A 15,353-nucleotide genomic window follows, 5' to 3' on the forward strand; every position below is an offset into this window, starting at 1 on the left:
GGAAAAAGAGTGGCATACATGATTCTTCTCTTTCCCACATCTTATCCTTGCAACACCTGTGTGAAGTAGGTTAGGTTGACATGGTGGTTGGCCCAAGGTCACCCAATAAGCTATATGGTTGAGAATTTGAACCTGAACCTCAGTCTTTGTTTCATTTCATGAGTTGCATGGATGTTTGAAGATATGGGCATAGTCACCTTTAAAGAAAAAAAAAGTCTTCATTTTTTCATTCGTGTTTTTAATTAGTAGTTTTGACATGATTCTGTGTGCAAATGGTATTTAGAGTATTTACCATTTTTTTTGTCTTAAGTTCAAAATGTTCACTTAAATTCTCTTATTTTTGGTGGGATAAATTTAAGAAAATGAAGAGGTAGCAGAAAAAAATTACGATTAAAGTCTTACAGGTTCATTGCAAATGTTACAACACAATGGCTTAGCAAGATACTAGAGAGAGAAGTTTCAACTTAAGTTATAAGTGCTTTAAATTAATGTCCATACAATAACTAATATGACCCTAAAGAGTAGATGGTTTAAAATATCTAGAGCTTGGGTGTTTTGTTTTTAAAGTGGCAATCTTGCAAATTCTGATTGGTGCCAAGGCTATACATTTTCCAGTTTCAATCGTTTATGGACGTAACACTGTCACAAACTACAAGTGTCTATGCCTCACAAATGTTAACTAGTAGATCCCAAGTAATTTACTATTTACTGCATGTTATCTTGCCTTTTAAACAATTGTCTCCTAAAACAGCTCACATCAATAAGAGACAGGCCCTGCCATCAGGCTCAAATGACAAGACACACAAGGAAAGGGGAGTGGAGGGTAAAGAAAAAGGAAGGAGGCCAGTTTTTCAAGGCCAGAAAAAGGTGGTGAAGTGTAAGCAAGAATTTAAATGCACTTTGGGCCAAGCTGATGTTCCCTTGGTTCTTGCTTGAATAGCTCTTGTTCCTTAATCCAATGGATGGAGCGAGAACACTCTTTCCCTCTACTTCTGCAGCCTCCCAGTGGCCCTACACCCCCTGCCTGATGGCAGAAAGCAGAGAGTGCTTCCCTTCTGAACTGGTGGCAAAAAATGCCATGAAATCCCATTCATGTGTTTAAATCTCCATGGATTTATAAAATATCACTTGCAAAAATGAACTAATGTCTTGTTGATACCGCATTATTTCTACTGTATATCTTGGGGAAACCCCCAAACATCTTCAAGGGCCATCTGTTCCTCTGACTTTGCTATAGAAGATCCAGGCTTCTAGGCTTGCTAGAAGAAATACGAGATGCAGTGACTGATACGAGCCAGGCTGCTAGAAGATAGGGCTTAATAGCCAATGACACAGTTCTGTTTTATTGCAATCACTTTATTTTTAAAAAATCTTTTGGGTGTGCTCTTAAATGATATGGCTGCAATTAAGTACTTCATTCTAATTTTTAAATATAACATTTCAACCAATATTTAATGTTTTCATCAGTGAAATAAGAATTCAAGCAATTTTTGTTTGAATCTTATGTATTTCAATATTCTCTTTAAGATAGTAGATCCTCAATTTCTATCTGGAACACTGGCCTATGAAGTTATAAGACCAGCAGTGGTCCCTACTGTGATTCACCAAAGAAGACCGGAGCTTTGTTTATGCTAATTATCAAATGATAAGTGCAGTCACCATATGATTAACACAGTGTGTTAACTGGCCTTTCTTTGCAGGCACCAGTGTGTTCAAAGCAAAGCATTATAGGATGGGACTGACAGATCCCTTTGCAACAAAGGAAATCCTTAGTCCTCTCCAAAGACCTTGCTTTAATATTGTAAAAAAGATACTCAGAACAGATCACATGATTTGGGGATCCGGGGTGTCTTCTACTTGCTTCTTGCTATTTGCATTCAAATTCCCAGCTGCTAGAATCCCAAGTGGTGGTTGTGGGGATAGAGTGTTGTTATCTTATCGGAACAACTGTAAGTGCATTTCAGTTCCCAGCAGCTGAGAATTTGGACACTAAATGTAGCTCAGATTAACAGATGCCTCCACTTCATCTCCCAGAGATAATTACAGAGAAAGGAAAGAGTTACTTTGATCTACATGTTGTGGTTCCATTCATGGGAAAGAAGAGGGACAGCACCAGTACAAGACCAAAGTGACAAGGCATCTCAAAAGTGCACTTGAAAAGATTTATTGAAGCCCGCCATGTTTTGAGTGAGGATCCTCCTTCAGGATTAAGGGAAGAACAGTTTTTGTAAGCTAAGGCAATTAAGCTGTGCCTTGTAGAAACTGGTTCAGTGCCAGCTGTAAAACGTTTATTTGATCAGTTTTAGAATCAGTATGACTATAGGTTTACTTTGCCTCTAGACCCTGGCAAGAATCTCTTGCACCATAAGCTTTTAGGATCAGAGCCCAAATTCAAAACCACATAAACGAAGGTGTATTTGGGAGTTGTGCTGCTTTAAAAATGGGGGGGGGGGCATCAGAGTGCAACTGAAGGCTTTCATTTGATGGGAAATATGAAGAGTGAAAACAGTATAAGACATTTCTAGTTGAGGGAGAGAGAAAAAAAGATAAACATTCAAGAGTGCTCCTCTCATCAAAGTTTCTCAAGGTAGGACCCTGGCACAAATCCTTGCTGCCCATTCTGTTCTGCAGTCCACCAGCCATCCTCTCCCACTTCAATGATGGTTACGACATCACCTGCTCGAATATCCAGTTCGTCCTCATTCTGGAAAAAGAGTGATTGAAAGGAATGGAATCCCACTTTAGCCGAAGAGGTATGTGCTATTGTGCTGAGTCTTTTCTTTCACATCCACAATGGGCTTAGAAACATGCTTCTTATAAATATTGCCAAGATAGCTAGCCAAAATGTAATCTAATCCCCTGCATTGGAGCAGGAGCTTCCATTCTGGAGCAGGCCACATTTGACATTATGGGTCACAGTCAAGGCAGATGGGCAGCAGGGACTGGTGTGTTTGTGCTTCTGTAATCCATGGGAAGAAGCTACTCTGTTTGCACTCAAGCTCAGGACAGCTTCACACAAAGGGTGTGTACAAAGGTCTGAAGGCATTCAGCAGGGGTGGGGAAACTATCAGCCCATGGACCAAATTCCATTTCAGAAAAGCACAGGTGGGGGGGACACATTCCAGTGGTAGGCAGGGCCAAAGGCAAAGAGGGTGGAGTCAAAATTACAAAGCCTGCCAACATATTGTAACTTAAAGCTCTTACTGCAAGTAACTAAACCTTAGGAGAGGCATTCCAACCTTTCAGAATGGGGAAAACCCATATAAAAGCACGGGAAAGGAGGCAGGGCCATCTGGGGAATCCGGATCAGCATGGCAGTGAACTGAGAGACCTTAGTTTAATGTGAGACCCTGAAGGGCTTCTTGCCAGTCACGGGAACACAGAAAAGATGAACAAATAGTCTAACCTGGTATAAGGCAGATGTTCTATAAGTAAAACAAGCCTTGCTCTGGTTAGTGCCTGGATAGGAGACCTCCTGGGAGCCCCATGCACATCACCCTACATTCCCTTTGGACTGGGTGCACAACCCATAGACCCCAGGCTTTAAATTCAGCCCCCTGCGGGTGACCTGAGCCCCTGCCACCGAATTTTGTTGCACCTTGACCTTAAAAGTTACAGAAATTTTGAAAATAAAGTCACATTTACCTGCTTCACCCACCCCGCCATCTTCCCCCATTGCAGGATCGAGGCAGGGTGGGCGAAGATGGAGCAAAGCCCTGTCTTCCATTAAAGGAGTGAGGGGGACTCGGATGGCTCAGCTTAGCTTAGCTTCACTGCACGTAGGGCTTCCCTAACCAGGAAATCCTGTGTGCAGTCAGGCCTGATGCCCGGCCCAATCACTGGGTAGAGGATCCACTCAGCCCTTGGGCCAGGGAGCAGATGCTGTTGGCAGGGCTGGCCCTACCATTAGCCAGGTTGTTGCACTCTCATCAGGCGGCAGAGTGGGAAGAGCGGCAAATTGGGCTGCTCTCATCCTCAGCCAGGAGGGCCTGCTGCTTTTTATGGTGGGCGGCCATGGTCAGCCCACCCTACCAGCTTGGCCAGCTGGCTGACTGGCCACTCCCTTGCTTGGCTGGCAAGCCTGGCTGGCTGCTTGCTCCTGCTCAGCTGCTGCTCCTGCCTTGCACCCCAGTCACAAGGCTCCTCCGATGTCATTTGGCCCCCACACTCAAAATGTCCCCAACCCCTGAAACAGCATATAAAGAAGGCTTTGATATTCACCAGAGCTGTGTAATCGTAGAGCACTCTGTAGTCCTGGGGCACATCTTCATCTTCATCATCTTCTTCTTGAGCCACATGAATTGCTGCATAAACACCATCTGCTTTTTCAACTACAGAAAGAAAAGGGTTCACTGCTTTGAGAGGCCAAGGATTCCGTGCAAGTGCTCAGGCAAAAAGATCTGTTATTTCCACACATACACACAGGCATGGCTGCACAGCTGCAAGGAATGTACTGTGGCACTCTTAAGGTTCCATGCCTGGTTGCCATAATTAGATCCATCTGTCTAACTTGAATACCACATTAATGCCATGATGCATTCAGATCAAAGGAAGGATTTGCATCTCTGAAATCATTTTCATTTGCTGCTGCTGCTGCTTTAAAAAATCAAAGATACACTCACATATTTTTATAACTGTCAGTGAATGGGGTTAGCAACAGGTCTGGGAATGCTATTGCATTAAGTGTCCTGAAAATCTTATTTTCCTTTTTTAAAATCAAGTTTCTAGTCCTTTTGGCAGGGATACCTATGGCCCTCCAGAAAATTGCTAGACTACAACTTCCATCAGCCCCAGCCAGCATGGCCAATGGCCAGGAATGGTTGGAATTGTAGACAACATCTGGAGAGCAACAGGTTTCCCACCTGTGCCTTATGGCAATGAAGGTATGCTTGAAAATGAGCAGGAAATGCTTGCTGAAATTTCAAAAGCTAGAGGGGGCGGCTGAATAAGATTTCCAGAGACTGGGGTGTCCCACCAAGGCCATTCTTTGCCCATCCCATCCAATGGCACCTGTTCTGGAATTGGTCATGAAGTGATTGCTTCAGAGTAAGGCTGATGGGGCTAATTCGTTCCCATGTTTTAATTGTGCATAGGACCCTAATGCTTCAGTGTTTCTCTTCCCTCATAGTGTTTCTCTTTTCCCACTTCAAAGCACTCTGGATAATGAAAAACATCCATCCATTTACTATTTAATCCCTTTAAATGGATGAACAAAATGATGCTCAGAGTTAAGGAAGAACTAATTTGTATGTTCCCTGATGCTGGGAAAGACTGAAAGCAAAAGGAGAAGGGGACGGCAGAGGATGAGATGGCTAGATAGCATCACGGATGCAATGAATATGAACTTGAGCACGCTCCGGGAGACAACGCAGGACAGGAAGGCCTGGCGTGCTATGGTCCATGGGGTCACGAAGAGTCGGACACGACTGAACAACAACAACAACAATTTGTATGTTAAAAGACATACCGGCTGCGGGTGCTGTAGGAATTATACTTTCTGTGGCATTTCGATTGTTTCCATGGAGCAATCCTGAGAACCTGCGGAACCGTAAGAAGCTGGGGATGAGTTGCAGAGCCTGTTAGATTTCCCCAATATCCAACTCGATTCCCTTGCCCATTAATTTTGTTTTTCTCCTTTCTATTACCATTTCTATAGCACTCAGGGACAAGGCCCACATCCTAGTAGGAGACGCACAGCTGACCTCCATAATCCCCTGCTGGATCAGACCAAAGGCCTGTCTCTTCCAACATCAACCCAGTGCCTATGGGAAGCCCACAAGCAGGACATAAGGGTAGCAGCCTCTCCCACTGTTGCCCCTCACCAATTTATTTTATTTCATTTTAAAATATTTATAGGCCATCATTAAGGGAAAACCTTTCCAAGGCAGCTTCCAATAATCAATTTATTATACAGATGATTATTATTTATAGTAATAATTAACCCAAACCACTAGTAATAACAAAAACATCCAGCCAAGTAAAATATTAAAATCCAATAAATAATTGCAACTGAAACCCATCAGCAGCCCAACAAACCCAATTGATGAGAATGGAAAACGAATTTTTTTTGAGGCTCAATTTAGGGCACAACTAGGGATGTACAGATTATGTAAAATCCATTCTGTCTGTGTTTCATGGATAGTCAGGTGGCTTTTGTTCCATCATCTGCCCATCGATGGAATCGGATTTTTTTGGTTTCCAAATTTGCGCAAGTTTGCATTTGCACAAATGCACACATTCCCTGCAAATGCGCATTTCCGTGATTTAGCCTATGGGGAAAATGTGCATTTTGGGCCAGATTTTTTTATTTTGCATATTTTTCTGCAACAAACTTTGCACAACATTCAGGAAAGTTATAAAACCGGTGTGCAAGTCTGCAGAATCCACCCAACAGGGAGAAAGCCAGTCCACTGCAAAATCTGTGGGTTGGATTCATGAACATCTGAACTCATTTAGTTACCATTGCAAAAAGTTGTAGGACTTTTTTCTGTCTAAATATATATAGGATCGTGCCCTTAAGAGCATTTGTAAACCACCATCCAAAGCAGTTGATCCCCCCACCCCACCCCCAGAACATCTGTCTTGATTAAGCCTAAGTTTTTTCACCTTCATCCACCCCAAAACTGCTACTGGACATTGATTCAAGAGTCCAAACACTCCCTGGGATAAATAGGTGGAAATGAGAGGGAGAATCAAGTATCATCTTCATACCAATGACACTTCAGCTAAATCTCTAGATAACATCCCCCAGAGGCTTCATGTAGCCTAGGGGTGCTGAACCTTGAATTCCATTTCAGAGAAGCTCTGGAGGGCACATTCCAGTGGCGGGCAGAGACAAAACCATAAAAAATACCAGCATATTTTAGCTTAAAGCTCTTCCTGCCAGTAACTAAGCCTTAGGAGAGACGTTTCAACCTTTTAGAAGGGGGAAATCTGCACACAAGCCATGAAACCATGAAACTATGGGTTTGAGGTCAGGGCAAGGGGGCATTACCCTCTGGGAAACCCCGGAAGGCTGGATTGAGACCCCAGGAGAACCAGATTGGGACCTGGGGCTTGAGATTCCCCATTCCTGATGTAGTTCTTTAAAAGCAACATGGGGGAATCCTAGAGATAGCCCACAGCCATCATGACCAGTAGCCATTGATAGCCTTAAGTCTCTTTCCCCTATTTGTCCACCACCCTTTCAGTGCCATCTAAACTTGTGGCCATCACCTGATCTTGTGATAGCAAATTGCATAATTCATGCGGTGAGTGAAGTTCTTTTCCTGTTCGTTTTCTCCTTGCCTTTGCTCCCTGTTCACCTGCCTTCTCCAAGTGTTGTGGGGAATAAAAAGAGCAAGGGGAAGGAGCAGCCAAGGAGCCTTGCCCTTTCCTTCTTGGCTTTGGTGTGGATTGGGGCCCAGCAGGAGAGGGCCAATGAATAGGCAGTGGTCACAGTAGCAAACCCACACAAAGAATCTTGCCCAAGTACCCCCCTCCCCCAAATCTGGCCCCACCTGCACAAAATAGCAATACCAACCCTCCCTTGGGCCTCTCCCTGTGTCCCGCTCCTCCTCAAGATCCTAGGTTTGCTTTACCTCTTCATCATTCCACAAGTCTGGATCGGACTGCCACAGGGTCTAGCAGGCACTACTCTTTCATAATAGTTCTTGTAGCCAATGGCAGCTGCATTGGGAACAGGTAAAAAAAACACGAAAACATCATTGCAATGTTCTCAGTTCAGAATCACATGCCATCCATGGATCTGTATGGACCCATTTTAATCCCATATACATGTATAAATCTGCTGTCTGAATGATCTGGGGAACCTTTTTCATCAACTGTAATATATTTAATTAATCTAATGGATTAAGAACATAAGAAGAGCCATGCTGGATCAGACCAAGGGTCCATCTAGTCCAGCATTCCTTTCACACAGTGGCCAACCAGCTGTCAACCAGGAACCCACAAACAGAACATGAGCACAACAGCACCCTCCCACCCATGTTCCCAAATAACTGGTGCACATAGGCTCGCTGCCTCTGGTCCTGGAGGTAGCACATAACCATCAAGACCAGTAGCCATTGATAGCCTTTTCCTCCGGGAATTTGTCCAAACTGGCCAAATATTGCAGCCCTAACTATTTGTATTCTTTACAGCAGGGGAGTTGAATCTCTTTCTGCCTGAGGGCCAAATTCCATTTCAGAGAAACTCTTGGGGCGGGGGGGTGTATTCAAGAGATAGGTGGGGCCAAAGGCAAAAAGCCAGGCCAATTACCAAAAATACCAACATATTTTAGCTTAGAGCTGTTACTGCTGGTAAGTAAGCCTTCAGAGAAGCATTTCAGCCTTTTAGAATGGGAAAAAAGAGTGCAAAAGCCAGGAAACCACCAAACGATTAGTGGCTGGTGAAAGGAACATAGCCAGGGGAAGGAGGTGTGGCTATCTGGAGAACCCTGAAGCACCAGATTGGAATGCTAGGTGGGCTAGATTTGGCCCCTGGGCCTGTAGTTCAATGTCCCTGCTTTCCCAGATGTAAGTGGGAAAGTTCAATGTGTCACACTTCAAGGGTTTCAACCTTGTTTCTGCCCCTCTTGGAGTACAGAGATAAAAATCAGAGAGACAAAGAAAAGATCTCTGTGCTTGGTTACCTGGAGGGTCTGTTCCTGTCATCTTATTCCGAACAAAGTAATCCATATCCGAGTCTACGTTGCAGTTCTCCAAGCTCAGTCGAACCTCTTCATATAGCTATGAAACCAAGAAAGGGAAGAACCATTTTTTCCCATTGTTAGTAAATTTCCAAGAAACTAATGCTAGCTACTTTGCTAGTCATCTTAGTTCCTTTTTTGTTCCTTCAGAAAGGTTGCTGAGATCAAGATTGTAAGTGGGAACAAAAATTAGAAAATAGGGCCTGTTTTATTTCTGATTTTTGTAAAGTGCCTAGCAACTTTAGGTGCTTTAGAAAAAAATAAGATATTTCCACTCTTGGACTGCTCTTGCCGTCAAGATGTTTCTCCTAACGTTCAATAGAAATCTCCCCTTCTGCAACTTAACACCCATTAGATGTGGTCCTGCAACTCTGGAGCAGCAAAATCTTTGCCCTCTTTTATGTGACAGCCCTTCAGTTTATTGGATGTGCCATCATGTCTCGATCAGTCTGCTCTTCTCCAAGCTAAACCTACTCACCTCCTTCAACCTTTCATCATAGGACTTGTTTACCATACCCATGACTATTTTTGTTGCCTTCCTCTGAACCCATTCCAGTTCATCTATATGTTTCCTTCCAGTGTGGGCTCCAGGTTTTGGAGGGCCCTTGGGCAAGACACCCTCTCTTGGCCCCTTCTCCAGTGAGTCCACCTTCTCACAGTCATCACCACCAATTGCAATTGCTCCACTTTCTCTTCATTGCTTCCGTGGCAGGCAGAGAGCCAGGGAGCGCTTAGTGGCATCTACTGTTCCTCCTCCTCACCACCACCATTGTCTGGGCCAGAGCAAAAGGCAGATAAACATGTAGGTTGCAATGGTGAAGAGGGTGAGTAAGTCCAGGGGGCTCTTGTCAGTGGGCTCCCAGCAGGTGCCCAACCATGCCTACCCTTGATTACAGCCCAGTATCCTTCTTAATATATGGCCCAGAACTGGACATCATACTCCAGATGAGATCTGACTAGTGCAGAATAAAGAGGAACAATTACTTCCCATGACTTGGCTGAAAACTTTGCTCTCTTCCCTATACTTCCTACCATGTTGCTGTAATGGTTACAAGGAACATACTTGACTCCATTCACAACTTTCGGGATTCTCTTACTCTTTGGCCTAATTATAATTCCCTTACCTCATCATCCTTCACACACTGCATGGACAGCTGATTGCAATGGACCCACAGAGAATTCCGTAAAATGGTGATCCGATCACATTCCTGGAGTTGAAAAGCCTGTGTCCATGAAAGATGAGGAAGGGATCAGATTTCCCCATGGCTGTGGGAGTTCAATCAGTAGCAATGGATGCTTTTCTCAAACAAACTAATTTTGACCCCTTGGGTGCCCCGCAGCCTCTCTGGATGCCATTTTTTTCACTGTTGTGGGAAGGAAGCAGCCCATGGGGGACCTGGATGGCAAAAATGGCCCACTGGCCTCCCGAAATTGCCCACCCCTGTGCTAGAAGCAGGATCCATGCAATTTTCCTCACAGAAATGACTTCCATGTAGGAAATGGAACTGACTGTGACAGGTGTAGACAGTTCTTCAGAGGTCCAATCTAACCCTAAGCATGGAGCCAACACAGTGGCCCTACCCCTGTTGCCCAAGCAAAGAAGGGCTGTCCAAATGAAGCCATAAGCCACCACTGCATGGCCAATACTCAGATTTTATCGGGGCAATTTCGGCCTATGTGTGTGGGCCCCATTGGGATGGAGAGCCTCCATGGGGTTGCCATCTCGGGGCCAGACTTCTGAACTGTCCTCTGAAGCAGCCTGGCAGCATGCTCATGTATAATAGCCAACCTATGTGTCCTATTTCCTACGTGAAAGTAACTTTGTGTAAGAAATTTGTAACATGACATGATGAACCTGAGAATATTGATGTCAAAACAATTTTGATGTCAAATTTCAAGATGTTCAAGCTGTAATTTCATCAAACTTCTGCGGTTGTCAAAGCATCATCACCAGCCCTAGCGAAGGAGCCTAAACAAAATGCAAACTGCTTACCTCACAAGTGCCAATATGTTCCTGCTCCCAAGTCATCCTAGCCTGATCCAGCATTTCTATGTTCTGCTTGTACACTTTTTCTGCAGAAGTCAAGACACAAATGGGAAATGTTCACCCCTGAAATAGGAGTCTCTTTCTGTGTTACCTCATGATTAGGAGTATTCCATTTAAGAATTTTATTATTTATTTGATACATTTCTATCCCACCTTTTCTCCAAGGAGTCCAAGATGGCGTATATGAACCACCTCCTCTCCATTTTATCCTCACAACCCAGTGAGGCAGGTGAGGCTGGGAGTCAGTGACTGGCCCAAAGTCACCCAGTGAGCATCATGGCCAAGTGGCGACTAGAACCCAGATATCCCAAGTCCCAATCCAACACTCTAACCACTATACCACACTGGCTCTCCTGCTCTGAATGTGTGGCTTGGGTGACATGCCTTGAAAGCTACCCACGCTGACCCTGCGATTCCACCACCCTCAGCAATACAGAGATCTTCTGCTCTCTTAAATGACTTTGCCTTTCTTGATTGCTGCCCCTTAGACCTGAAACTGCCGCCCGGCACATGGGAGCAAAGCTGCTCATCTTTCTCCCTTTAACTCCCTCCTCACGCCCTGCTTTTTCAATGAATCCTTTGGCACAACACTTTCACCAAGGACTTTGATCTGAAGGCACATGCTGCAGTCTCTTTAGTGAAGTTAAGCGAGTCTAGCTCTGGTCACTGCTTGGACGGGAGTCTGCCAGGGAACCCCACCTTCCGTGATAGAAGAAAGGCTGGAGGGATATATATTGCATGGATCTGTAAACATTAGTTTCATTGACATTTAAAATGGTACCTGCTTCACTTGCAGCATCTTTGCATTGCCTTGCTTTTGTCTGACTCTGAAATATAAAGAGAGAACATTGGCATGGCCCTACGAAGAAAGCAAATGGGGTGCTCATTTGTGCAAACACTGGCTAGCCTGCCCAAGTTCTTTTGATTAATCCCAAGGATCTTCCAAAAGAGGCCATACATAGCACTGAACCTAATTCCTCAGTAGGGCTTACTCCCCAAGAGGAGGGGCCGTAGCTCAGTAGCAGAGCACATGCTTTGCAGGCAGAAGGTCCCCGCTTCAATCCCCAGCATCTCCAGGTAGAGCTGGAAAAACTCCTGCCTGAAACCCTGGAGAGCCATGGCTGCCAGTCAGTGTCGACAGTACTGGGCTAGATGGACCCAGGGTCTGACTCGGTATAAGGCAGCTTCCAATGTTCCTATGATCCCCAAAAATTGGGTGGAGGGACAATTCTTCTTTCTCTTGTAGAAGGCAGATCCTGGATCGAACCTTAAGTTTGCTGGATTTCAGCCTTACAGCACAATCCTATGGATGTTTCCTCAGAAGTAAACCCACTGTCTTCAAAGAGGTTTACTCCCTAGTAAGCATGTTTAGGATTGCAGCCTTTGTGTTTAAATTCATGGTTGTTACCATTGCAAAATAATTCCTGTATCTGGGCTGTGCTATGTTGGACTGCAGGTGAGTGCACACATAATTGAATGCTGCTCCATACCAAATAATTCCCTGCACATGGAAAACTAGCATGTCACAGAAAAAAGGGGTCTAACCTAGCCTTTTCCTTGGGATGCTAGTTTTCTACATGCAGGAATCTTTTCTTCATAGGGGAATATTCCATCACGTGATCTGAGTCTTAAGTGGTAGAGCCCAAGAACCAAGTAGACTACCCCAGTGAAAACAAGGCCTTAGTTGGAGGCCTAACTTCTAAGTTCACTTCAGTTCTCCCTTAAAAACACACACACAGATATTTCAGGATACCTTTTCTGTTTGCTTCTGGTTGCCCACAGCACTTATCCTCTCCAAGGCCTGCTCAGCATCATCAGCGTCTTTGCATTTCTGTTCATATGCCTTCTTTGACTGCATGGAGAGAAATACTGTAAATCAGACTAATGGAGGGAGAGAGAGCTGGCTGCACGACAGGAAGACACTCCCCAAAGCAGAGGGCAAAAACACATTTTGCTCCACCTATCAGACTAGTGAAGGGCAATTCACTTCTAGGATTGCTAATCAACCAGTATGTTACTGATCTGATCAGTACACTGTATTTTGTCAGAGAACAGTTGAAAACACAGCCAGTCTTAGATGAAATGGTGCACCAGGTTTCCCTCCCAGGGCCAGCCCTACCATTAGGCAGCAGGGGACGGCTGCCTCAGGCAGCAAACGCTGGAGGTGTGGAGCGGTAGCGGCAAGGTGTTGGAGAACAGAGCTGTGTGTATTATCTGCCCTGTGCCCCCTATGCTAGGTGCAGTGGAGGATGCTGCCACAGTTGGAGTAAGATTCAACTACCAGTCTGCTTGGCTTCTTGAAGTGGAATGGGGCTGGGGAGGCGGGCTGCACTCCATCTTGTCTTTCGCCTCAAGCAGCAAAATGTCTTGGACCAACTTTCCTTAGATATCTTGTTCTTGATTGCACTTGTAGCCTATTTCACAGCTTTGAGGCATAATTTGCATGCATGATTTATCCCAATCCTATAAGTTGAGCTTTGTGTGCTAGGAACTGTGAGCCTGTATTTATTTAATTCAGGCCATATGCATTGTTTACACTATTTGTTTCAGCTGTTGAATGGATAGCTGAGTAGACAGTCCATGAAAGGGAAACCCCAAGCCTTATTTTTTTAAAAGGAAACCAGCTAGGTGGCAAGTGCCGTCTTAGAAGAGGCATGCCCTTCTGTTTCAGAAATAAAGGGGGAATGCCTCTCCTAAGCTGGTGCCTGCTGCAGTGCAAATGTGCATCATCTAGGAACAATTGGTGCTTCCAAATGGAGGACTCCTAGCGCTAACCATCAAGGAATCATGCAGTTATTCTGTCTTCTTTTCCTAAACGTGTTTTTTTCTGGTAAGAAAGAAGGCAGAAGAAGAAGGGAAAACACAGGAGGGGTTTGAACCTGAAAATGAGGGGTTGTCTGGACCCCCTATAACATTCCATGAATGAGGCAGTGCAATTTCACAATAAAAGCCTCATCTGGTTCTTTCTTTAGAATAGTTGGGTTTTTCTCCTTTGCACATTTATGCAGATGTTATTAATTAATATTGATTAATCAACTAAAGCTGCAATCCGATGAATACTTTCCTGGAGCTAAGCCCCACTGAATACAATGGGACTTTTTTTCAGACTAGACATGCATAGGATTGCACAGTAAAACATATTATTTACTTACTTACTTAATTTCTATACCACCCAATAGCCAAAGCTCTCTGAGCAGTTCACAAAAATTAAAACCAAAAAGCACACAGTAAAACAATATAAAATATAAAAACATTAAAACCATAATATAACAATACAACCAGAATAAAACCAAACTAAAACCTAGCAGCAATGCAGAGATTTAAAATACAGATTTAAAACGGCAAAGCTAAAAGTCTAGAAAGCTAAAATGCCCAGGAAAATAAAAAGGTCTTCACCTGATGCTGGAAGGAATACAATGTAGGTGCCAGGCGAATCCCACTAGGGAGCTCATTCCACAACTGGGGTGCCACAGCAGAAAAGGCCCTCCTCCTAGTAGCCACCCGCCTCACTTCCTTTGGCAGGGGCTCACAGAGAAGGGCCACTGAGGATGATCTTAAGGTCCAAGCAGGCACATATGGAAGGAGGCAATTAGTCATTCATTGACTAATACTTTTAGTTGGGCAAAAGCCTGAATTAAGACCCTGGTGATTATTTAGGACACAGTCAAATACGTTTTCTGAAGGGAGGCACACTCTGGCCATTGTGGCCTCCCAAGGGCCGCTGGGAGGTGGCACCCCCTGCATTTCCAGAGGCTTGCTGAACCACCTGGGAAGCTGCATCCAGGATGAACAATGTGGCAAGGGAGAGACCAACTCAGCCCAACCATTGGCCAGAAAAGGAGCAGCTGCTCCAATGCGCGCTTTCATTTACCTTCCCCATCCCTTTTTCCTTTTCTATCATGCCTATTAGATAGTGAGTCTGTTGGGACAGATTGTCTTATCTTTCAGGATCTGTATGGTGCCTAGAAAAATTAGGTGCTTTATAAATGGTTTGTTATTAATAACAACCACAACCATCACCACCATAACAACTCATTACTTACCTCCATGGTTTTCTTATACATCGAGAGCTTGTTCTTGTGCACCCGTTCCATTGTGCTCTCATACTGCAGGAAACACATAGACATGCATCTATTTTTGTCCTTCTAGAGATAGAACTAGATGAGCAGCCCTTCCAGCATGTCTGACAATGCCTCATACTTGCAAGGACAGCTACTCTTCCACCCGAGGTATTTCTAAATGAATATCATGCTCCCATGGGACTAGATCACTGGGGGTAAAAGTAAACCCCAAATCATAACTTCAGTGATAACAGAGAAGTTATGGGCATCTCCATTCAGTCTCTCTCACACCCTATTTTTAGAGGCTTTGGCGAATCAGGTGTCTTTGGACTTCATTTATTCCATCTGCAAAATGGTAACAATAACATCCTACCTTCAAAGGAGAACACTCCAGCATTAAATGGCTGTATAGAATTTATTAGCAAGTTGGATTCTGTTCATTTAGAACTCAGTCGAGACCCAGATTTTCTCCACAAGTGTTAAAATTAGCACAGCAAAACTAGGAAGGTTGTGTTATCGCCGACTGCACTGCGACTGCAGTGAGCTCAGGTCAATT

General features: G+C 44.4%; 1 protein-coding gene across 4 annotated transcripts in view; it reads right to left on the reverse strand.

Moving 5' to 3' along the window:
* Nucleotides 1–2: 2 nt before the first annotated feature.
* Nucleotides 3–15,353, reverse strand: part of PSTPIP1 (proline-serine-threonine phosphatase interacting protein 1) — a 59,105-nt gene continuing 43,754 nt past the window's right edge. Inside the window, exons 6-15 of one of the 4 annotated variants that reach the window (XM_084816797.1) lie at nucleotides 14,780–14,842; nucleotides 12,490–12,588; nucleotides 11,518–11,563; nucleotides 10,683–10,762; nucleotides 9,814–9,912; nucleotides 8,633–8,729; nucleotides 7,581–7,668; nucleotides 5,468–5,538; nucleotides 4,222–4,331; nucleotides 3–2,704 (exon numbers count right to left, since the gene is read on the reverse strand). In XM_084816797.1, the coding sequence (XP_084672923.1) occupies nucleotides 2,573–2,704; nucleotides 4,222–4,331; nucleotides 5,468–5,538; nucleotides 7,581–7,668; nucleotides 8,633–8,729; nucleotides 9,814–9,912; nucleotides 10,683–10,762; nucleotides 11,518–11,563; nucleotides 12,490–12,588; nucleotides 14,780–14,842 (885 nt within the window). In that variant the 3' untranslated portion in view covers nucleotides 3–2,572. Of the gene's footprint in view, nucleotides 2,705–3,916; nucleotides 4,332–5,467; nucleotides 5,557–7,580; nucleotides 7,669–8,632; nucleotides 8,730–9,813; nucleotides 9,913–10,682; nucleotides 10,763–11,517; nucleotides 11,564–12,489; nucleotides 12,589–14,779; nucleotides 14,843–15,353 lie in introns of those variants that run through there. The other 3 variants (XM_084816795.1, XM_084816794.1, XM_084816793.1) reach the window with 3 other exon arrangements.

The sequence above is a fragment of the Heloderma suspectum genome, chromosome 11, assembly GCF_057233095.1.
Source record: "Heloderma suspectum isolate Gila_16-S chromosome 11, 16-S_ref, whole genome shotgun sequence".
Classification (NCBI taxonomy): Eukaryota; Metazoa; Chordata; class Lepidosauria; order Squamata; family Helodermatidae; genus Heloderma; species Heloderma suspectum.